Source organism: Triticum urartu, chromosome 1 (assembly GCF_003073215.2).
Source record: "Triticum urartu cultivar G1812 chromosome 1, Tu2.1, whole genome shotgun sequence".
In the NCBI taxonomy this organism is placed as follows: Eukaryota; Viridiplantae; Streptophyta; class Magnoliopsida; order Poales; family Poaceae; genus Triticum; species Triticum urartu.
Genome location: NC_053022.1, coordinates 202,157,085 through 202,181,420, shown reverse-complemented (window position 1 = coordinate 202,181,420; position 24,336 = coordinate 202,157,085). Strand labels below are relative to the sequence as shown.

At 45.0% G+C, this 24,336-nt stretch overlaps 1 protein-coding gene across 1 annotated transcript in view; it reads left to right on the top strand.

Moving 5' to 3' along the window:
• The window catches only part of LOC125554015 (DNA polymerase epsilon catalytic subunit A-like), a 37,200-nt gene that overhangs the window by 7,892 nt on the left and 4,972 nt on the right, over window positions 1-24,336 (top strand). The window contains exons 18-47 of the mRNA XM_048717646.1: window positions 69-163; window positions 375-480; window positions 565-644; window positions 768-944; window positions 1,670-1,754; window positions 1,870-1,950; window positions 2,084-2,227; window positions 2,348-2,443; window positions 2,547-2,747; window positions 2,947-3,001; window positions 3,080-3,222; window positions 3,291-3,718; window positions 5,195-5,336; window positions 5,421-5,618; window positions 5,695-5,769; window positions 5,850-6,040; window positions 6,985-7,156; window positions 7,247-7,311; window positions 7,776-7,908; window positions 7,994-8,095; window positions 8,177-8,260; window positions 18,168-18,242; window positions 18,336-18,395; window positions 18,825-19,081; window positions 19,177-19,225; window positions 19,448-19,608; window positions 19,676-19,742; window positions 19,843-19,968; window positions 20,107-20,277; window positions 20,975-21,178. Of these exons, the coding sequence (XP_048573603.1) occupies window positions 69-163; window positions 375-480; window positions 565-644; window positions 768-944; window positions 1,670-1,754; window positions 1,870-1,950; window positions 2,084-2,227; window positions 2,348-2,443; window positions 2,547-2,747; window positions 2,947-3,001; window positions 3,080-3,222; window positions 3,291-3,718; window positions 5,195-5,336; window positions 5,421-5,618; window positions 5,695-5,769; window positions 5,850-6,040; window positions 6,985-7,156; window positions 7,247-7,311; window positions 7,776-7,908; window positions 7,994-8,095; window positions 8,177-8,260; window positions 18,168-18,242; window positions 18,336-18,395; window positions 18,825-19,081; window positions 19,177-19,225; window positions 19,448-19,608; window positions 19,676-19,742; window positions 19,843-19,968; window positions 20,107-20,277; window positions 20,975-21,178 (4,023 nt within the window). The remainder of the gene's footprint in view (window positions 1-68; window positions 164-374; window positions 481-564; window positions 645-767; window positions 945-1,669; window positions 1,755-1,869; window positions 1,951-2,083; window positions 2,228-2,347; window positions 2,444-2,546; window positions 2,748-2,946; window positions 3,002-3,079; window positions 3,223-3,290; window positions 3,719-5,194; window positions 5,337-5,420; window positions 5,619-5,694; window positions 5,770-5,849; window positions 6,041-6,984; window positions 7,157-7,246; window positions 7,312-7,775; window positions 7,909-7,993; window positions 8,096-8,176; window positions 8,261-18,167; window positions 18,243-18,335; window positions 18,396-18,824; window positions 19,082-19,176; window positions 19,226-19,447; window positions 19,609-19,675; window positions 19,743-19,842; window positions 19,969-20,106; window positions 20,278-20,974; window positions 21,179-24,336) is intronic.

The window sequence follows — 24,336 nt, the reverse complement described above, 5'->3', positions numbered from 1 at the left end:
GTATATTTGAATTCATGGATTAACCCTTTTGGCGGGCCTTCGCTGACTATACTTATGGCACAATGCAGGCGTACAAAAGAGTAGTTGACAAACCAATTACAGAAGTTAGAGAAGCTGGAATATGCATGCGTGAAAATTCTTTCTACGTAGATACAGTGCGAAGGTCTGTCAGATGTTCATTATAACCCTAAAGTTGGTGTTATACTAGCTTCCAAAAAAAGTTGATGGTATACTATATAGTAACTTGGTCTTGGATTAATCTCACATGATAATTTCTGATGAAGAAAACTGCACTTTCTTGTTGATTTCATACTATTGTCTGCTAGTGTTTTTCTGGAGTTGCTCTAAAATCTCCCCTTCCTTTGGTGCTGCAGCTTTCGTGATAGAAGGTATGAATACAAAGGCCTGAATAAAACATGGAAAGGAAAACTATCAGAAGCAAAAGCCAGTGGAAATTCTATCAAAATTCAGGAAGCACAGGTTCAGTGATGCCTATTTAGGTGCCTATTATGTTTTCGGTCATTTTGAGCTTCTTCTTAGTGCATGTCTACTTAACTTTTGCAGGACATGGTTGTGCTATATGATTCTTTGCAACTTGCTCACAAGTGCATATTAAATTCTTTTTATGGATATGTTATGCGCAAGTAAGTGTAACTTATACAGACAGTATTTCCTTTGTCTTCATGTATTGTACTCCATGGAAATGTAATACTAGTTTATTCTCTACAAAGGAAGGTAATTAATAGCGAATGTACTTTCTGATTTAGGGGTGCAAGATGGTACTCTATGGAAATGGCTGGTGTTGTAACATATACTGGTGCAAAAATCATCCAAAATGCTCGATTACTTGTAGACAAAATTGGAAGACCACTGGAACTCGACACAGATGGCATTTGGTGTGTTTTGCCTGGTTCTTTCCCAGAGAATTTTACTTTCAAGACAAAGTGAGGACACTAATTATCTATTTGTTGTATTTCAATGGAAGTATTTGTCTCTGCTGAGTATCGTGCTTGCCTGATTATCACTAGTCTGTTCTCTTTTCCTGTTTTCCATATGAAAAGCTGCTGTTGTGATTCGAACAATGAGTTAGGCACAAGTTAGTGGCAAGATACCATATGTAGAATTGTCATTAGTGCATTTTTTTGCACATTCTCCAAGGCACTAGTTCAACTACTTATTCTGATCATAATACTGTAGTAAAATTTATAAAAATGTGATACTATGATTTTGCTTGAGAGTCCATTCTTGTGGTAGAATCTCCCCACTTGTGGCACTGGTAGAGTCTCTCCACTTGGCCTGTAGGTCCTGGGTTTGAACCAGTCTCCTTGCAGAACTATTATGCAGGGGTAAGGCTGTCTAGAAATTCCCTTCCCCACCTTGTGTGGGGGCTTTCAGCACTGGGTACCCCCTTTTTTATGATTTCGCTTGAGTCCATTCTTGTTATTTTATGCGCCTTAGTATGCGAGTGACCAAATTGAAGAATGTTCAGTTCTTAAGTTCATGTGAATCATATTCATAACTACCTTTATTTTGGATTTAAGGTAGTATAAAATGAGTAACTGTGTATCCAGGAAAATAATTCGTTTACCCAGTTTATTATGAACTGACGCTCCCATGTTTCATCTTTACACTCAATTTAGTATGCTAACACTAGTTGATGATATTGCAGAGCTGAGAAGAAGCTCACAATATCTTATCCATGTGTGATGCTTAATGTTGATGTTGCAAGAACCAACACCAATGATCAATATCAAGTAAGAGTTGTTCTCCTGCAAGTTATGTTTTAAATTGTCAGGTTCATCCAGTGTTGATATTCTTCTTTCTAACAACTGGAATCATATTTGCTCTATTCCTGTGTTGTCCTGTTAGACATTGAAAGATCCTGTAAGCAAGCTATACACAACAAATAGTGAATGCTCCATCGAGTTTGAGGTAGATGGACCATACAAGGTGAAGTGATTTATTAGGACCACTTTCCTTCTACTCATGCAATATTTCCATTCCCGGATCCAAGTTAGTTTGTCTAATCCCAAAACTGATCGTAACTTTTATTTGCATGTCACAATGCATGCTAAAATTACAGGCCATGATTCTACCTGCCTCTAAAGAGGAAGGGATTCTGATAAAGAAGAGGTATGCTGTCTTCAACGAAGATGGCACCCTGGCAGAACTTAAAGGCTTCGAGATTAAGCGTCGAGGTGAGCTGAAGCTCATCAAAGTTTTTCAGGTACATGCTCCAATTCTGCATCAGTTACTAATTGTTGCGTCCTAAACAGGAATACAGGGACTACTACATCAGTTAGTATATGGCTGATATATTTTCTTTGATTTATGTTTTTATTTGTAGGCGGAGGTATTCGATAAATTTCTCCATGGCTCTACTTTAGAGGAGTGCTATGCAGCTGTTGCCTCTGTTGCTAACCGCTGGTTAGATCTACTGGACGTAAGTGGTTTGCAAAATTCACAAGCTTATTCTTTTTGTCTAACCTACTCACTTGCATTGTTAAACCCATGCAGTATTATCTAACAATATTTGTCTATTGCAGAATCAAGGAATTGATATTTCTGACAGTGAGTTGCTTGGGTTCATATCGGAGTCAAGCACAATGAGTAAGTCCCTTGTTGACTATGGAGAACAGAAGTCATGTGCTGTAACTACAGCAAAAAGACTTGCAGAATTCCTTGGAGATTCAATGGTTAAAGACAAAGGACTGCACTGCCAATATATAGTTGCCCGAGAGCCACAAGTAAGTACTGTCGTGTTAAGTTTTTTACCCTATAACTTATTAATCTTTATATTCGCCAATAAATTATGTGACCCTTTCAGCATCTGGACAAAAGTCCCCTCATTCATTTGATGACAATAGTTTGCTCCTATAATTTTAAGTGAATTGAACTGTTGTATTTATTTTGTTATGGTTATTTTGTCTTTCCCAAATCATGTAGGGCACCCCAGTGAGCGAGCGTGCTGTTCCGGTGGCTATTTTTGAGACAGATGCTGGTAATACTTTTCATGCAAATCGCTGCTTTTGTATCCCCAACCTGTTCAACTTACTTACACTATCCTCTTATTTGACAGAGGTCGCAAAGTTCTATTTAAGAAAATGGTGCAAAGTCTCCACGGAAGCAAACATCCGATTTATTCTTGATTGGTCTTACTACAAGCAGCGCCTAAGCTCGGCTATTCAGAAGATCATAACTATTCCTGCAGCGATGCAAAAGGTAATATATAACTCTTTCTTGTTCTGTTAATTAGTATGCACCATTTTCTGAGATATTCAACTCTACAGATTTCAAATCCTGTTCCCCGAGTTCTTCATCCTGATTGGTTGCATAAAAAGGTCAGAGAGAAGGATGACCGATTTCGTCAACGCAAACTACGTGATATGTTCAGTCCCTTGAATAAAGACATGGGGATGCATAACTTGAATGGAACTGGAGACATAGAAGATTTGTTAACATCAGACAAAGGTTTGAGAAAAGCTACTGCATCCCATGGTTTTAACATCGGCAAAGAAAATCATCCAAATGGGTCACCATCAGCAAAAGCTAGTTTGGGTCATTGCAAAAACCAGCAAAAATCTGTAATCAGGTCAAATGAACCACTCCGAGATGACTCTGCTGATGAAATAGTTGATAGAAGTACTGATTATCAAGGATGGCTTGAGGCCAGGAAGAGAAAATGGAAATATGTCCGTGAACAGAAGAAACGTCGAAGGTAATGGCACACAATATACACACAGTTAAATATTTTTTGCCTGGTAGATCCGAGCCCTTCTGTTTCATGTTAATAAATATTGCTACGGTGATCAACAAGAAAGAAGAGGCAAGGTAGAAGTAAAACTTAGTCAACTAGAGCAATATGAAGGGCTGTATTGTCAATTTGTCGCCATCATATAGTGTAAAGCTAAGGTCTACCTAGCAGATTTCTGCTGCCCTATTAACTAAAATAAGACAAGTTTCAAAATCAGAACTCATGGGATTGGATGCACAAAACCAATGTGACACATCCCCTTTCATAGTTGAGGAGAGATGGGCCTGGTCCCTTTGGGTGGCAGAGACTTTCCTGGCTGGGTTTTGTCTCTGACTCTTCCTCGTCCTCCTAGATGTCTTGTAATTGTTCTCTCCCACATTCAAATTCTACTTTCCACTCCAGGCAGATTCATTTCAAAAAGCATGATGCTTGGTTCATATACTAAGGCTGCTAAAGTTTCCAGCATTTTTTTTTGCCAAACTTGCCTATGGTTAGGTTACTGAAATCTGAGCCACACTTTGGCTGGCCTAAGGAAATCTTGCCATACTTTTCTAAGTCTTGGACGCGTCGAACACATGGTAGAAAAGGGATCTTGCCAAAAGTGCAGCTAGGAACCAGATGGGTGCTGAACTCAGTCAAACCTCCAAAACTGGCATGTTTACGTCCTGTCTGAGGACGGCAGGTCCGCTGCAGTGCCAGTCCCAACAGCGGCGCCCGTGGATGCCAGATTACACTGGTCCGAGTTCCGCACTTCGATTTCTTTTGAGATCTATCTTGAGTTCCATGCTTATCTGCAAACCAATTTCCAAAGATACATCCTTTCATGGGTTAAGGTTGCCCATCACCAATAATAACCCACATTTAACACTCATGTACCAATTTATGCAAGAGAATAAACCTTGGCTGCTGGGAAAATGCATAAAATCGGTGCCAATTGCCAACATCTACCCATCTAGTTTTGCCTTGAGACTACAACTGTTGCCGACTGAATTCAGTGTACACAGTGTGGCGCTCCTATGTGGGCGGTGTACTTTAGTTTATTGATGAATTAATTTAGCAATAGTGTCTCCCTGTTCCTCATCTTCAGCTTGTAAGCCCATATGCTGAGTCAAGCGATACTGGCCTAAGCAGTCCCGCTGGCCATTTTTTTAGCCATTGCCTGCCTATGAGATCAAGACATCATATAAAGTAGTTGAACTCTTACTGTGGTGCTATGATAGCTGCACCAGGTTCCAGTGTTCCGGATGTCATTGAAAACCAAATTTTTAATATGTTTTTTAAGAAGTGGACCATCCATGTTTCGTATGGGTTAAATAGACAACTTATGTTATTTGAACTCATCTACTGTTATGCTGGAGCCACTAATACAATTGAGACTAAGCTGAGTGAACTAAGTACTGATGGACAATCAATACTCATATTTACTTCTGCTTCTATCAGGTTGGGTGCTGCAGCCTCTTCTGAGGGTCCCAGTAATAATTTGTTTTCTGCAAGAAATGACAGTCAGTTACATGGCAATGGTAGGAATCGGTCTACATTTTTCCAGAAACAAGAATTGTCCCTCTTTAGATCACATTGGCAGGCATGTAAATTTTCAAAATTTATTTTTTTCTGTAGCATTTGTAGTTATATTTATTGACGAGTTCATATATATGTTCCGCATCAGATAATCCAGCTTGCTCCAAGTACATTGCCTGGCCGTTTTTTTGCATGGGTTGTTGCTGAGGGGATCATGTTCAAGATTCCCATCAATGTGCCTAGAGTTTTCTACCTAAACTCAAAAGCTCCTATCACAGATGAGTTTCCAGGAAGGCGTGTAAAGAAGATTCTTCCTCATGGAAAACCATCTTTCAATCTCATCGAGGTGAAAATCTTAAACAGTAGCTGGAAAGTAACTAGGGATGTGATTTAGATTACATACTAATGGCTGTAGCATCCAGGTTGTAACTAGTGAAGAACAGTTCAGGGCTGAAGGAAGAAAACTTGCTGCTCATCTTGCAGAGCCAGATGTTGAAGTGAGTATTTGGCAACTTGTGCATATGGTCTTGTATTGTTTTTATTTTATCTCCTTAACTGACATTGGACTTGCATGTAGGGCATATATGAGACGAAAATTCCACTGGAGCTAAATGCTATTCTCCAAATTGGTTGTGTCTGCAAAGTGGACAAATCTGCGGAGAAACGAAATATCCAAGATGGATGGGATCTTGCTGAGTTGCAAATGAAAACAACTGCAGAGTTCTCATACCTGGAACAAACAGTTTCATTTTTCTATCTATACAACAGGTAGGCCTGACGATAGCTGTGAGAAGACCTACAATGGCTATCTAAATTGATTTGAAGTGCTTTATTACCAGTTCTATATTTTGCTTGTTGTAAATATCATTGTACATCTAGAGTTAAAAATGTTTTGCATGAGATACTATTATTTCTTTAATGCCTTATTTCTGCATTATCTTTGTATTTTTCACTCATCATATACTTTACCTCGAGGGATCACTTTAACCCATTATTTGTCTCTGTCAAAGTAGAAAAGGCAAGAGAAGTTCAGTCATTCAAGCACTTATGGAGTAAAATGTTATTTTTAATCCTTTCCAGGACCCAAGGATTGATTCTCATGAAAACTAGACCGTTACTAGTAAAACTATCTTTACCCTCCTAAATGTATGGTAGGTTGAACATTAGGATAGCGGATTTCTTGCTACCGGGCTCCATGGGGCCTGGTTTTTGAAAAAAAACAATCATATTTTGAAGTTTCAAAAAAATTCTGAAAATAAACATACATGAATGTAGGGATGCATACTACATTTCTGTAAAAATTCATGATGAAATACGTTTTGGTGTGAGCTGCACAAAAAAAACCCATGGACTTTTAGAGTGATTACATGATTTTTTGTGTGCAACTTGCACTAAAACGCATTTCATCATGAAATTGTACATAAATGTAGGATACATCCCTATGTTCATGTGTACTCTTTTCAGAATTATTTGAAACTTCAAAAATATGTTTTTTTTGTGTTTTTCAAAAATTCAGGCTCCATGGGGCCTGGGATCCAAAATCAATTTCCCTGTAATTTACTAATCAAAACTATATAATCTTGAGTACTGATATGTTGGATAACCGGCAACTTCAATGCTATTCTTGTTGCCGTGCGTAAGCCATTGTGCTCTTGTTACAGTAAAGTGTTGATTTTAATTTGACACTGATCTATGGATTCTCCTATTTCCAGTGTGTCTGAAGGAAGGGCTGTATATGTCATGTACTTCCCTACATCTCTCAGAGTACATGCAGTGGTTATCAATCCTTTCCGTAATAAAGAACTGTCACCTGCGTTTCTTGAAAAGCAATTTCGGGATGCTTGCCAGACTCCTGACCCTTTGCATGAAAATCTCACTTTCCAGGTATGTATGACAGGGAAAAATGATACATAAAACACAAACTTGACCTTGCTGTTTCTTTGCTAAGTTCTGATTGTTGATTCCTTATTTTAGGTGGACTACCACACATCAATGGATGCAGGTAGCAAATATGTGCAACGATTGTTACTTGAGTACAGGTAAGCCATTTTTCTGTTAATCAAGCATCAATCGTATTCCATCAGTCTCTTTCTATGAGTTGTCTATGCTGTTGAATTGCTTCAGTAAGCTGTGGCACTAACAAGTATGAACATGTATGTATTCAGTTTCTGTAGCCTGGTTTTGTTGGTAACTTACTGATTACCTGTACTGGCCAGTCATGTTTAATAAAACTATCTGAATCTAAAATTATTCAGCATAATCTCAATTTAATATTCTTTTTTTTGTGGCAAAATTGTGATGCATAACAGCATCGTAAATATGTACATGCAGCAATAATGGAGTAGAGTCTTGTATCGATCAAATGTTATTAAATTGAAGAATGTCTATCTCTACCAGTTGGGCCGTTAGCAATATACTAGTCAAAGCTTTCAACAAAAGAAAACTAGCCAAGTAATGATTATTTCAGATATTTTCTTACGATAAACTAAGTGAAATATTTCAGACAACAACATCCTGGACCTGTCATAGGCATCATTGAATGCCCTAAACTCCAAGCTATAAGGGAATCTGTACGTGCACTTGATGATTTCCCGTGTGTAACCATTCCTTGCAATGCACGGGATAACAACTATCAGGTATGTAATGGGGGTCCCAATGGTTATATTTTCTTTGCATTTTTGTTTCTTTGCCTTGTTGTTTTGCTTACACCTATTTATCCAGGCTCTTGGTTGGCAAGCGACAGCTGGTAGAACAAGCATGCAGCGCTGTGCTGCATCAACTCAATGGTTCAATGAAAGAATTTCACTTGCTAGATATGCACATGTAGGGGTTCTTTATTGTGGTTCTAGTGAATTATTTCAGTTTACATGAAAATGACTTTACATCAATTTCTTACTGAAACAGGTGCCATTGGGAAACCTTGAACTTGATTGGCTTCTTTTTACTGCTGATGTGTTCTTCTCAAGGGCATTGCATGATCAACAACAGGTTTGTTTTATCTTGAGTTGATGTAATTAGGCTGTATTTGATCTAAATAGGTTAAATCAGACTTTACTTCTTTTCTGTTCCTTGTGAGCCCCTTCACTTTTTGAGCGGAAAACTGCAGGGGAGGCCCCGATAGTATTTTTTTATTGAATTAGAGAATATTTGGGTGGGGGTGTAAACAGAGGGATGAAACTGCAGAAAGCTAGGCACTAGCTCAAGAATTAGCCTCAAGCTGATCTAGCCAGATCTTGAGAGCAAAAGCATCACATCAATAGGGTGTGTTTGGATGATGCCCCTGCTTGCCCTACTAAACCACGGGCTTGCCAAAAAATTGGCACAGCTTTCTGCCGCTGGCAACTCGCCAAAGCATTGGCGCAAAAATGAACTGGTGAAGCAGCATTGGTCCGGGGATCCAAATTATTAGCCCTCAACCAACCACATGCTCACCCTTTTGGTCAACGCCCGTTTGTTTTTGGCTTGGCTGCCGTAGGCATCGATCCAAACACACCCATAGAATCAGGTTGAGACGATCTGGCGGCCAACACGCTTGGAGGATACAGAGAATTGAAACACACGGCCTAGTAGGGATACGACCTCAAGCTTGCCGCACAGTCTACCGATGCAAGCTTCTAGTGCCACAGCTACGACCTCGTCCAGGTTGAAGCTGACACGGCCAGCAGCACCCTTTGGACACTAGGTGAACTCCCGATGAATACACATTCATTTTGATGCTTCCAAATCATTCAAGCACCAAGCGCGATTAAGGAGTTCAAACCAGCTTGCATAGAACCTCGCACAATACAGATGGTTCTGGACCACTAGTCAAAGAAAAATGCAGAAGGTGATTGGGGCGCCAAGTCAGGGAGACCAAGATATCTAAACAGGAGCGACCAGGTCTCTTTTGCAAAGATACAAGATGCAAGGATGTAATGTATCGTTTCCTCGTCCTGATCACAAAGCGGGCATGCTGAACGTGACAAACACCTCCGAGAAAGGCGGTCAGCTGTCCATCATCTAGTATGGGCAACCAACCGAAGGAATAATTGGCATTCTTAGGGGCACATGACTTCCAGATCAACTTCCAATGCTCCAGACTAACTGAATCAATAAAGAACATAAGCCGTTTTTGCTGAATACTGATCATCTCCAGCAAATCCCCAAATCTTGTATATCATTCTGTATCTCCACTTCAGACACAAGGTCCCATATATCTAAATATTCGGACAAGACAGCCACTGAGGGAGTGCCCTGTATATCCTGAACACAGCAATGCCCAATCAGTGCATCATGAGCTGTACGACTATTAGCCCGGCGCTTAGGAACGAGGGCAAAAAGGTGTGGAGAAGATCAGCAAATGGCTTCCCCTCCAACCATCAATCTTTCCAGAAAAGGGTGTTACAACCATCATCCACCACCGAGACTATAGTGGTGGAGAAGAGAGCCTTAACACAAGGATGAACTTGTACAGTGAACCTGGCCCAAGGATTATCTGCCTGGGTTTTATGCACAGCCAAAGCCATCACATTCGCAGGGCCCAACCTTTTAAGTCAAGAACACCAAGACCTCCAAGTTCCTTGGATCGGCAAACCTTCGGCCATGCAATCAAACAGTGACCACCTCTAGCCTCTTTCCTTCCTCTCCACAAGAATTCTCTTCTGATTTTCAATTGCTTTAACCATAGAGGTTGGCACAGCCTTAACCATAATTGCTTGGCCAGCCCGTGTCATGATTTCAGCCTTCCATCCCGGAAGTTGGTCAGCAATTCTATCAATAATAGGTTGAACTTGGGCTTTTGTTAACTTTCTGATGGACAAGGGCAGTCCAAGATAATTTCAAGAAAGCTCTTCCATCTCACAAGGCAAATGCTCCTGACTACTGTCACATCTTCAACTGAACATTGGATTGGTATAGCACTACAGACTTCTTCAGATTTCAGGATGGTGAAGTTGATTCTTTTTTGTATTGCTAAAAGTGCAAAGCAAAATTCAGAACTTAGTGACTAAGGCCATCTTTTGCAAGGAACAAATTGCTTTCTGGCCAAGTTTTTTTACGTGTGCGCAAAAACTTTGCCTATCATTTCAATACGCAAAAGCTTTGCGTAACATGTCAATATGCGAAAGCTTTGTTAAGTTCTTCTTGACTTGAGAAACTCCTGCCTACTACACCTTGAGGCAGTTACAAAGGGTGGTTTTGGTAGAGAACCGAGCACTAACTCAATGGTAGGGACACTGTACTGTGTTCCATGCCAGCCGGGTTTGATCTCCACAGGGAGCAGATATTACAATTGTGTTGCTCGCTACTTCTATAAAAATATGCCGAGGGATTACCCCCCCCCCCCCCCCCCCACCCCACCCCACCCTCTGACCTCGTTTTTTCTGAAGGGTGGTTTTGGTTACGGTTTGTCACTTTCTTTGCCAGCCACTTGATTTTTTTGCTGATAAGTACATAATTAGCCCTAGCCGCCCCTCCTCCTCCCTCCTCCTGCCTAGCCGCCCCTCCTCCTCTTCCCTTACTTGCCGCTGCCTGAGGCAGCCGCCGGGCAAGCCCGAGGCGCCAAGGATGGTGGCGGTGGGGCCTTGGTTGCCTTGCCTTTGCGTGGGGAACCCCGGATTTGGAGCGACGACTCCATTGGCAAGGCACGGCCGGCTAGCAGCCGTGCGGGTGGTGGATCTGGCGTCCCGGCCATGCAGGCGGCGGGATCCGGTGGTCGTTTGCGGCCGGCGGCCTGCGGTGGCTGGTGCGCGCGATCTGGCGCCTCCCCTCCTCCGTTGTTCGGCGTGCGGGCCTACCTCGTCGGGCCGCGCTTCCTTGGGTCGCCGGTTCTGTACAGGAGGCGCTGCTGGTGGCGGGGATCTAGTTCGGGAGAAATCCCTGGTCGGCTATGGCCGGCCGCGTCGACGGCGACGCCTGAGGGCGCCGTTCCCCTCCTTGGAGGCGTCGGTATGGACTGATCCCCTCACTTCCCCTTCCCCTAGGTCTCCCGGGCGAAAGCCCTAACTTTGTTGGGCGGCGACGGCGCTCACGGCGCCGTTCCCTTCTTGAAGGCGCCGCTTTGGGAACCTTGGGGCTGGGTGGCGCTTGTGGGTGGTCGGCGACGGCGGTGGTGCGGCCCTACCCTAGCATGGATTTGGGTCCGTTGCTTGAAGATGGACTCGCGTAGGTGGAGGTCGTCGTTTGGCGTCATGGTGGCGTCGATGGCGGAGGCACCTGCCAAGGTTGGCACCTCAATCTACTCTGAAGATGGACCAGTGGAAGATGGCGGCTGTAGAGAGAATATTTGGTGCAACTCATTGTATTCCATGGAGTAGGTTACATTATATACACAGGATGTCTTGCGTGACAAGGTAACTAATCCTACCATATCTCTAGGAGTTAGCTATACAAGACTAGAGAAGATAAGATTAGAAATACAAGATATGTCACGTTCAACACCCCCCCGCAGTCGAAGCGTCGGCATCGGCGATGCAAAGACTGGAACGAAACTCCTGGAATGCAGCGGTTGGAAGCCCCTTGGTCATAATGTCGGCAAACTGCTGGGTGGTCGGTACCTGAAGAACACGAAGCTGACCCAACTGTACCTTCTCGCGGACGAAGTGAACATCAAGTTCAATATGCTTGGTGCGCTTGTGCTGCACCGGGTTGGTCGCGAGATAGGTGGCCGAAACATTATCACAGTAAACCACCGTGGCTTTCGGGATGGAAACCCGAAGTTCACCAAGTAACTGACGGAGCCAACATGTCTCGGCAACAACATTGGCAACAACACGGTACTCGGCCTCGGCACTCGAGCGGGAGATGGTGGGCTGCCGCTTGGAGGACCAAGATATGAGAGAGTCACCGAAGAAGACACAATATCCCGATGTGGACCGTCGAGTGTCAGGACAGTTAGCCCAATCCGCATCAGTGTAAGCAAGCAGCTCGGTGGAGGTAGAAGCACGAAGACGAAGACCAAAGGTCGGTGTGCCACGAATATACCGAAGAATGCGCTTGACCAAGGACCAGTGAACATCACGGGGCGAGTGCATATGCAAGCAAACCTGCTGAACTGCAAACTGAATGTCTGGTCTGGTGAGCGTGAGATACTGAAGAGCACCAACAATACTGCAGTATAGAGGGGCATCGGTAGCAGGTTGCCCAGCAGTGGCAGAAAGCTTTGACTTAGCCTCGGTAGGAGTGGCAGCAGGCTTGCAGTCGGTCATGCCAGCACGATCCAGCAGATCAAGAACATACTGTCCTTGATGGAGAAAGAATCCAGAGGCATCACGTCGCACATTAATGCCGAGAAAGAAGTGCAAAGCGCCCAAGTCCTTCAGCCGAAACTCAGAACCAAGACGACCGATGATGTTGCGAAGTATGTCCACGTGAGAGGCGGTGATGACAATGTCGTCAACATACAGAAGAAGCATGGCGACATGATCAGCTCGATGAAGCACAAATAGTGACGTGTCCGAGGTGGTGCTGCGAAACCCAAGGGCAGTGAGAAATGCTGCAATGCGGTGATACCAAGCACGAGGCGCCTGCTTCAGACCATAGAGAGACCGTGAGAGCAAGTAGACATCATCAGGCCGAGTGGGATCAACAAAACCAGTGGGCTGCTGACATAGAACACGCTCCTGGAGATGACCATAAAGAAATGCGTTGTTGATGTCGAGCTGATGAACAGGCCAATGACGAGATGCAGCGAGCTGAAGAACGACGCGTATCGTGGCGGGTTTGACAACCGGAGAAAAGGTCTCCGAGAAATCAACACCAGCACGTTGCGCAAAGCCACGAACAACCCAGCGGGCCTTGTACCTGTCCAAAGAGCCATCCGGAAGGAACTTATGCCGAAATACCCACTTGCCAGTAATAATGTTAGCACCAGGGGGACGAGGAACCAACGTCCATGTCCGGTTGGCGACGAGGGCATCATACTCAGAGCGCATGGCGGCAAGCCAGTGCGGGTCGCTCAACGCAGAGTGCACCGAGCGTGGCACGGGAGAGACGACCGTGACACTGAGGTTGTGATAGCGAGGATTCGGTTGCCGGATCCCGTCCTTGGCGCGTGTCACCATGGAATGATGAGGCGGTGGGGGTGGTGGTCGAGGCCGCCGTCGAGGCGGAGCCACAGCCTCTGGAGAGGGAACCGCCGAGGATGACGGCGTGACCGCGGCCGAGACGGCGGGTGACGAGGCCGCAGGGGGCGATGACGAATCTGCGGGCAAGGCCGCAGTTGGCAGCGTCAGGGACGGCGACGAGGCCATCGGCGAAGCCGCAGGTGGCTGTACCAACAGCGGCGACGGAACCGCGGACGAGGCCGCGGGTGACCGTGAAGACGACGGTGACGAGGCCGCGGATGGAGCCGCGGGTGGCGGAGTAACCGCAGGCAGCGAGGAGGCCGCGGCACGTATGGGTGACGCCGACCGAGGTAAGGCCGGCTCCTCCTGAGCCGGCGAGGGAGACCTCGCCGAGAGGCCGGAGGGGCCCGCCAAAGAGTAGGGCGGGCGCGGCGATGGGAGCGAAAGAGCTCCCCGAGATCGCCGAGTGGGAGCGTCCACGGTCGGAGCTGCTGTCGATGAAACCTGCTCAAAGGGAAAAACAGCTTCATCAAAGTAAACATGCCGTGAGACGAACACTCGGCGAGAGACCGGGTCGTAGCAGCGAAAACCTTTGGTGTTGGGTTGGTAGCCAAGAAAGACACAAGCGAGAGAGCGTGGTGCAAGCTTGTGTGGCGCCGTAGCGGTGATGTTGGGATAACACAAACAACCAAAGACGTGAAGATCATCATATGATGGAGGAGACCCGAACAGAAGATGGTGAGGGGTGTAGCTCCAGCGTGGTTTACATGGCCGGAGGTTGAGAAGAAGAGTGGCGGTGGTGAGTGCATCGGGCCAAAAGCGAGGTGGCATGTGTGCATGAAAGAGCAAGGCGCGGACACTCTCATTGAGGGTGCGGAGAACACGTTCGGCACGGCCGTTTTGTTGGGATGTGTATGGACAAGTTAAGCGAAAAATAGTGCCATGCGTGGATAGAAGATGGCGAATGGCGAGATTATCAAATTCTTTTCCGTTATCGGTTTGAAGATGAGCAATGGTGCGATGAAAGTGGGTGTTGACATAGGCATAAAATGAGTGAAGGGTGGAGGCGACGTCGGATTTGCGGCGTAACGGAAAAGTCCAAGTGAAGTGTGAAAAATCATCTAAAATCACAAGGTAGTATGATAAACCCGAATTGCTAGGCACGGGAGATGTCCAAACATCACAATGAATCACATCAAAGGGAAAAGTTGCAATCGATGAAGATGAAGAAAACGGGAGACGAACGTGTTTTCCTATGCGGCAGGCATGACAAGTGTGAGCCGCTGATTTATTACATGAAAAGGAAAAAGTGCTCAAAATTTTATGAAGAGCATCGGCGCCGGGATGACCGAGACGAGCGTGCCAAAGCGAGACGTCGGCATGAAGAGCGATCGGACAACTGCGAGTAGAAGCGCCGCATGGGTAGAGATCATCGGGAGAGTCACATCGGTGCAGAACCCTCCGGGAGCGAGCATCCTTAACGGAAAAACCGAGAGCGTCAAACTCAACAGTGGCAGGATTTTCACGAGTAAGAGTGCGAACAGAACAAAGATTTTTAATTAAGGATGGTAAAACAAGCACATTATTGAGAGTTAAAGAAGAAGAAGGTAATGGAAGAGAGGATGAACCATGATGGGTGATGGGAAGAGAGCTACCATCACCGACCATGATGCGGGAGGAGAAAGGATAGGGAGCGGAACGGGATAAGATACCGGGGTTGGAGGCCATGTGGGCGGCGGCACCGGTGTCCATGTACCAATCGCCACCTCCGTTGTAGGCGCTCGGCGAGGGGGCAGCATGCAGGGCAGAGAGAAGCGCCGGGTCGTAGACCGGAGGGGCGCCACCATATGCACCGAAGCCCGGCGTGCCGCCGTATGCAGGGGGACCACCATAGGCCGACGAGCCACCGTAGGCCGCGGCAGCGCCATGCGCGGCAGGAACCGGTGCGGCCAGCAGCGCCTGAGGAGTGCTCGGCCGTGGCCTGAGGATGCTCGGAGCTGGTGGGCGGGGGACGGGCATGGAGTAGGCATGCACTACTCCTGTCCATGGGTTATACCCCGAGAGCCAAGGCGGAGGAGGGGCAGCCGCTGCGGGCGCAGGAGGGCGCGGCGTCGTGTTGGAGTTGCGGCCCCGGCCCCCGCGACCCTTCTGCTTGCGGCCGTTGGAGGGCGCAGGTGCGGGTGGCGGGGCAGGAGCGGGAGCGCGCGGCCCCGGCTGGGTTGGAGTAGAGCCGTGGCCGGCGGCGAGGCCCACGTGAAGAGCGGCGTGGGTCGCCTGCCGAGCGGTGTGACGGAGGCGTTTTTCCTCCATGCGAAGGTAGGTAACCGCCTTCGCGTACGTCGGTGTGATGAGGGAGAGGTTGGCGGCGGACTGGCCAAGGTCGGGGTGGAGGCCGCGGAGGAGGTTGGTGAGGAGGACCGAGTCATCGATGGTCATGCTGACGTCACGTAGCTCATCGGCGAGAACCTTCAGCCGTGTGCAGTACTCGTCGATCGAAAGATCGTTTTGCTGCATAGTGAAAACTCCCCTTGAAGAAAGACGCGGCGCTGCAGTTGATTGTCGAGGAAGAGATCACACAGGCGCGTCCACATAGCATACGCGGACGGATCGCGGGCATTCACCATGTTGAAGAGGCTGCCGGAGATGGTGAGGAAGAGCCACTTGACGATGCAGGCGTCCACAGCGAGCCACTCGTCATCATCCTTCATGTCGTGGAAGTCAACACTCCCGTCAACATGCTCGATGAGACGGTAAGAGCGGAACAACAGCGCGAAGTACGTGCGCCATGCATTGTAGGACGGCGAGTCGAGGTCGAGGATGACAGGGACGTGGTCCTTGATGTGGATCTCGTTGAGACGATCGGAGGTGAACATGGCACCGGAGAAGGAGCCGGCGTCGGATGCATCGGCCTTGGCCATGGAGACGGCGGGTGGTTAGGGTTTTGGGTGAGAGGGAGAGGGAGCGGTGGCTGCGATGGGTATGGAGAAGAGGGCGGCGGCGGCGACAGAAGGAAGGGAAAAGCGGCGGCGGCCCTTAGGGTTTCGGGAGGAACAAGGGAAGCGGCGGCGGCGTCGGCTACAGGGGAAGTGGCGTCGGCGGCGGCGGCTAGAGTGGATGGGAAGGAGGCGGCGGCGGTGGCTACAGAGAGGTAGCGACGGCGGCGGCAGGAGGAGTTGGCGTGGCGGCGGCGTCTAGGGTTAGGCGCGGCGGCGGAGAGGTGCGGAAGCGACAGAAGATCGCGGTAAAACTGATACCATGTAGAGAGAATATTTGGTGCAACTCATTGTATTCCATGGAGTAGGTTACATTATATACACAGGATGTCTTGCGTGACAAGGTAACTAATCCTACCATATCTCTAGGAGTTAGCTATACAAGACTAGAGAAGATAAGATTAGAAATACAAGATATGTCACGTTCAACAGCGGCGATGACACATGTGAGTGCGTCGGACCGGTTTGTGCCCCGGACCCGGTATGTGGCTCGGTTGGGGCCTCCGGCTTTAGATGTTAGGCTTAGGTGAGAGGTTTGGGTATTTGGCCCAGCTTGCACCCCTTCATCATATGGATTGGAGTAGCGGCAGATGTTGCCAAGATGGCGGATTCAGGCATATTGTTGTACTACTTTGTAAGGTCCTTGAGAATAATCAATAAAAGGCTGGGGGTCATCCTCCTTTTCTAAAAAAAGTACATAATTAGCAAAAAAAATATTCATCCCCTCATCACAACCTGGCAGCATCTACCTTACCGCCTTCTCCACATCCCGTAAGTGCTCATTGCTGTTCTGCTCAATTTCTGGAGCGGATTCGCTTCCCTGCTTGCTCCGTGGTGACAGATCCGAAACTCACTCGATAATGCTACGCCTAGTTGATCCCTCAATTTGCTCCACCTCAACATTCCAGCGTTGTTCCTCTTTCCCCCTGGCATGTCGAGCTCCATACGTCACACACACAGCCATGGTGCTGGCCTACGAGGGAGCATCAGAGTCAGGGCACACAGCTGGTACAGAGCTGCGGAGCCACGTCACTCAGATGATTGATTGATAGCCCCAGCTTTAACTACCTCCAGACAGTGTGCACATAATAGGAAGAACTTTGAACATATATGTTGGTTAGGCAAGTAACCACTAAACATGAGGTCTAGGAGTTTGTGTGACCGAGCCTGTGCCTCGAGTTGGGCAATGCCAGATCCAGTCATCTCCTTGCTCTAGCAGCTCTAGTGCTGGGCATCTTGGACGGCAAGTTTTCAGATGGCTGTGCCTGCAGTTACTCTGGCCTACGTCCATTGCCCTGATACATACTGCGTTGTGACATTTCGTCAAACATGGTACACATGCTTTCACGGCAATGGTGCGACAGAACTGGGAGAGACTACCATCCAATTTTAGCGAAAGTCAGATGGCATGCCATTATGGCAAACACAGTGGCAAGACCATGCTGATTTGGATGGTTGGATCAATGTTAGCAAAACCACCTCAGGGTGTACTTTAGCATGGTTTGGAAGTTGGGTAAATAAGTTCTGCTGTGGGGCTTATCCAGACTTTGTGTGATAGTTTGGGGGTAGACTTGGAAAACCAATCTTTTACTTGTTGGTTCTGCCTTTGTAGTGGCCGTTTTTTGATGAAAGTAGGAAACTAGGAATGATGGCATGCTGAGACCTTTGTCACGCCATCTTGATTGGGTTATTTTCTATGTGCTAGAAGTTCTTTGGCCCTTGCATGTGTCCTTTCTCAAAATTAGTTTTCAAGAAATTATACATTGGAACCCTTTTTTTCTCTCCACAAAACTGATTGCAATTAGCATGGTGTGGTATGGACATCTAATTCTAAGTTTCTTTCTGACATGTTCATGCTAGGTACTATGGATATCTGATGATGGTATTCCTGATTTAGGCGGCACATATGAAGGAGATACATGCTTTGCTGATGAAGTGAGAAGCCCTCTTTTGCTGTCTTAAGACTGCCTGGTTTTTTACGCTGTCCTTTTTTTTGCTGCTTGACTTAAATATGAGCTTATTTTGCAGGTCATACAACCTGCACTAACATATCCTGGCGCTTATAGGAGGATTTCTGTTGAGCTTAAGGTAAGCCCCTAATGCATTTGCCTGGACATCATAGAATGTAATAAGCTCATCCTGAAAACAGTAGGTGGGGTTCCTACTGTGCTATATTAATAAACTCTAAATATTTATAAAGCTCAAAATGGTCCAATGGAGAGCCCCAAACGAAAGAAGCAAAACTACTGGCGTTCTAGGAAAGAGATAATATGTAGCCTAAGGGTGTCTTTGACCCTATAGACTAGCAGAGATAGATCTTGAAATCTATGCTTCCATGATTGGAAGAACTAAGCCTTGAAACTGTTGGTTCCAAATATCCCATGCTGCTAGAGCAAACCGCTGGAAGATGGGAGAGTTGATCTGGCGTCTGGTGTTTGGCCTCTTGCAAATCTGCATCCACATGTGGTTATGTATCTCCTGGTAATTTAGTTACATTTGCACATATTTCTTCTGCAGATTCATCATTTGGCGGTTAATTCTCTCCTTAAGAGTAGTCAAGTGGATGAAATGGAAGGAGGATCTATCGGCAACTTCGAAAATGACATTCCTCCTGGTCCAAATGCCACCGAAACTGACTATAATGACGCCAGCTTGTGTCTACCTGCTTTCCAAGTGCTGAAGCAACTCATTCAAAGATGCATCTCGGATGCAGTGTCTTCTGGAAATGTATTTGCTGATGCGATATTGCAACATCTCTACCGTTGGCTTTGCAGGTTATAATTCGATATGTTTATACTTGAACCTCTTACTAATTGTTTTTCTAATTTTAATATGTTCTTTTTTTACATTCTCATGCCTACATTTTCAGCCCACGATCAAGACTTCATGACCCAGCTCTCCATCGCCTCCTTCATAATGTAAGTTAAATTACTTCTCTGTCAGTCTTTGACTTCTTTTATTGCTACAAGAGTTACAGGTTGCCTGTTATTTGCTAATACAGTTGTGGTGTAATTAGTATTTTCCGTAGTGATGAATGCTCTTCTCTATTTCTGTATCATTTGATACCCTGTGGGCATTTGTTTCTTTGCCTGTAAGTTTCCTTACCCTGTCTTTTCTTTTGGGCTGTCAAACTTTATCAGGTCATGAAGAAGGTCTTTGCTCTATTGTTAGCTGAGTTTCGAAAGCTTGGAGCTAATGTTATCTTTGCAAACTTTTCTAAGATAATCATAGATACCGGAAAAGTGGACTTGCCGTCAGCACGTGCATACTGTGATAGCTTGCTGAAAACCTTACAGACAAGGTACTGTTTGACCTCCTGCTGCAGATATGTGTGTCACCTAAGTGAAACTAAGAGCATCGTGTTTTAGGGATCTTTTCGAGTGGATAGAACTGGAACCTTTGCACTATTGGCACTCCTTACTGTTCATGGATCAGGTTTGTATATTTAATTGTGTACGAAAGATGGACTAATTAACTGTTCGTCTTAAGAACACGCTTCCACCTTTGATGTTTCATTTTCTGTTTCCTGTTTCAGTACAACTACGGTGGGATTCAGGCCAAAACACAAAATGTAACATCTGCAGACAGTTCAGACGGTGATGATGATATTGACATTGTGTCAAGCTGGAATATAGCAGAATACTTGCCCAAAGCTACACAGGTCAGACATCTTAAGTCAAAGCCACTTGAAATTAGCATTTCTCTTTGCTGACTGCGGCGTTCTCAATTGTGCATCAAATGTTCAGTAATAGTTCTGCAATTGATAATCAATCACTTGACATTCTTTAAAAATCTCCAGGATCACTTTGTCTTGATCGTATCGGAGTTCCTATATGTTCCATGGAAATACATGAAAGAACAAGTAGCTTGCCGAGCAGCTATGAGGGATGACACCTCATGCACTCCATCTATAACAATCATGGCTGCTGAGAATCTTGAGGGACAGGTCGTTGATTACCTCCGTGGGCAGGTAATTCCAGTATCCTCTGCTCCTATATTATATGTCACTCTGGACATTGGCATTGTCTATAGTGTAATCTAATCCGTAACCACTTAACTGCGTGTTGATTATGCCATGCTGTTTCTGTTTATTGTTCACTTCAGTCAACTTTTGGTGTGGGCATAGATTGACACAAAGAATATATCTTCTGCAATATATTATGTAAGGGTGTCCTAATAACCTTCAAAACTTAGACATGAAATTCTGGAACAAAAAAGATACGTTCTCTGGGAATTTGAACATTAAATCTTGTGATATTTGTCCTTCCAATTACTTTTAGTTTATCATTTCTCAGATTATTTTCATTTATGTTACTCTTAACTTGCCATGAATTTGAAGATGTAAACTGTACACATAGTTAAAGTAAATTGAAGTACATCTAGAATCTTTTTAGCTTTTTATTTTCATTGCGAGGTTTTACTGCTTTAGTAAATTGAACACCTCAGAAATCATGGAAATCGCTCAACCCATTGGTGGTAGTAGGTTTAATTAGCTTGCACGCGCTCATATAGTATGATCTTTACAACATTCAAATGGAATTTTCTAGCCATTTAGTCTACTCTTTTTTGCCCATGAAGGTACACCATACCAACCAGGAATTTACCACCTTTTTTATACCTTGTCAGAATCATCAAACACGACCTCCTCTAATCTTTTTTTTTTGCAGATCGGCACTTATTTTGCGGAAAAGCTTCTCACAATTGTGAGCGATATACTTCTCCATTTCAAAGGAAAAGGCAAGTCTGAATCAGTTGGACCTTCAAATAGTGAACTTGATCCTCACTTACATAAAGGCGGTGCTGCATTGGAGTTCATTAAACATATATGTGCTGTTCTTGCTCTCGATCAGAATGTTCAGCATGATATTCTGGTAATTCTCTATTGAACCATATTCAGCCTGTAAAAACTTCCTTTTGTCTTTAGCAACTTAAAACCGGTATTATGTGTTATCTTCATCTGCTCATCAACTTTGTTCAGTGTCCTACCTGTACTGTTCTTGTGTCACAATCTAGTTGTCAAGTGAAATGCAGTCTAATAGCATGGCTTTCTTTCTTGATTGACGTCTATACTGTACTGTTGTGCACTAGGGTTAAGAAGAGGCTCTTGCCCTGGTGGCAAAATATTAGAACTATTCTTGTAATTCTTGGTTGCTTTATTCCTCATAGGGGCTCCCAACCTTAGTAACAAATTGTAGATCTTATCTCTAATTGTCCTATGGGCCAAGCTGAAAGATACCTTCCTAATTTAATTTAATTGATAGACTACATAATATAGAGATTGGGGATCCCATCCCATAACTGGGAGCTGCCATGGTGGGGCCATGTACGCCGGTGCATAACCGACTATTTTAGTTAGATCTCTTAAATGTAGCACTGCCGCCTCCTAATTTTGAATTATTTACTCCCTCCGTCCGGAAAAGCTTGTCCTTCAAATGGATGTATCTAGCACCAAGTTAGTGCTAGATACATCCATTTGAGGGACAAGCTTGGGACAAGTTTTTTCGGACGGAGGGAGTATTACATGTCTATGAATATTGTGTCGTGTTCTTGTTTAGAGTTAACTCCTTTTTTTTTTTGAAAAGATAGGGGTTTCCCCCCCTGCCCCAGCTTTTATTAAAAAGCAAAGGCGAAACCAGCACGACCAGGACATTGTACAGCGCTCGGCAACAGCCAAAGTAGCTGTCACAGAAAGGTTTTAGCAAACTACCCTATTACAAGGCACTTAGATGAGACCAGCCAACGTCTGGCGCCAAAATAAAGAGGAGTAAGTACAGATAGTTCCGGTCACTTCACACCTCCCAAGCTATTCTAAGCAATTCCCCTCTTCGCCGGCCCAAGAGCCTTAAGCACCGGAGAAGAAGCACACCCTGGGCGTCGGAGCATAAGATCTTCCATTGTCTCGTCAGCCCTCCCGCCAGGCCCATGATGCAGCGAATGCTTCGCCATTTTCGCTCCTGAAATACAAATTCATTGCGCAAAAGCCATAAGCCCCACAAGGTAGCAGATGTGGTAATATTAGCAGCTTCATACTTCTTTTCCTTTTTCCACAAAGGAGACAATGGCAGAAAAGAAGATGGGGCTAAAATACCCATCCCTTTAGCAGTAATGTTCCAGATTTGGCTAGCTACCACACAGTCAAAAAATAAGTGATTAACCGATTCATTCTCCCCACAAAAAACACATGTAGGATCCTCCACATGTCTTCTCTTGGCTAGATTATCTCTAGTCAAGCACTTATTATTATATGCTAGCCAGAGAAAGACATGGATATTAGGTGGGATTTTGATTTTCCAAATAGCATCTTTAATATCAGAAGATATCCCTCCAAAATTAATCATTTTGTAAAAAGATTTTACTGTGTAGACCCCAGAAGGTTCAAGTTTCCATCTACGAAAGTCTGGAGCAGCACCAGGGGTAAAGTTACTAACTATTTCACACAAATCATACCATTTTTCCACAATGATATCATCTACACACCTCCTGAAAGTCAGCTGTAGAGTATTGCCATCCCAAACCTGGGCAAGGGTGGCATCTTGTTGTTGACAAATGTCAAACAGCTCCCATAATCTAGTTTTTAGGGAACATTCCCCAGTCCAAGTATCATGCCAGAAGGCAATGTTCTCACCATTCCCAGGAACCCAGCTAATAATTTTTTTAGCTCCATCAAGGGCCCATGTTAGGCTCTTCCAAAAAGGGGAGCCTAGCCCAGGTTTCCCCCAATAAATATTGGGTTTGTCAGTAGCATATTTGAAACTGATGATTTTCTTCCAATCACTATCTCTACCATCATAAAATCTCCTCCCCCAAGAGGCCAGAAGAGCCATGTTGTACTCTCTAAGGTTAGGAACCCCCAGTCCCCCAAATTCTTTTTTCTGAGCAATCAACCCCCAGCTAGCAAGATGATATTTGTGGGTATCTCCCACATTGCCCCAAAAGAAGTGAGACATTTGTGAAGTAATGGCATCAATGGCCCATTTAGAAAATTTCATAACAGACATCAGGTAAGCAGGGATGCTGGCAATGCAAGTAGTTAAAATAATTAATTTACCCCTGTAGGACAGATGTTTACCCAACCAGCCAGCAATATTTTTAATGATCCGATCAATAATATGCTGAATGTCTTCCCTCGTAAGCTTTTTATAATGAAGAGGCACTCCAAGGTATTTTATTAAAGTTAATTTTCATACCAGAGAGGCTTTCAAAACATGCCAAAATCCATTTCAGGTTCCTGGCACAAGCCATTGAGTTTTGCAAAAATAAAATAGTGTCATCAGCATACTGCAGGCTGATGACACCTCCAGGGATCACCTGAGGTAAGAGACCAGCAATTAGGCCAGCTCTAGCAGCTTTGGATAGCATTTTGGTAAACACATCAGCAACCAAGTTAAAAAGTAAAGGAGAGTGAGGATCACCCTGTTTTAGACCCTTTCCAGTCACAAAATGTGGCCCATTAGTTTCATTGATTTTGACTTGAAAGGTTCCTTGATACAGGGTACTAAATACCCAATTAACCCATTTGTTCCCAAAGCTCCTAGAAAGGAGCATCTCCTTAATGAAATCCCAATTGACCCTATCATAAGCTTTCTCATAGTCCAACTTAAGGATTAGCCCACTCCCTCCAGACCTGTGAACCTCATGTATCACTTCATGAGCCATCACAACACTTCCCAAAATGGACCTCCCTTTGATGAAGGCAGTCAGGTTGGAGGAGATTAGCTTGTCACATAAAGGAGAGACTCTAGTAGTCATAGCTTTAGAAAAGATCTTAACGGCACAATTACTAAGGCTAATAGGCCTAAAGTTTTTCATCTCCCTGGCTAAAGGAGTTTTGGGGATGAGGGTAATAAGGGCAAAGTTGAGTCTGTAAATATCCAGAGTACCAGCTTCAAAATCTCTGACCATCCACATGAAGTCATTTTTGATGATATCCCAAAAAGTTTGGTAGAACAGAAAGGAAAGACCATCAGGGCCAAGGGCCCCACAGGCATATGAGCTCTTGATAGCTTGTCTAATTTCCTCTTCAGAAAAA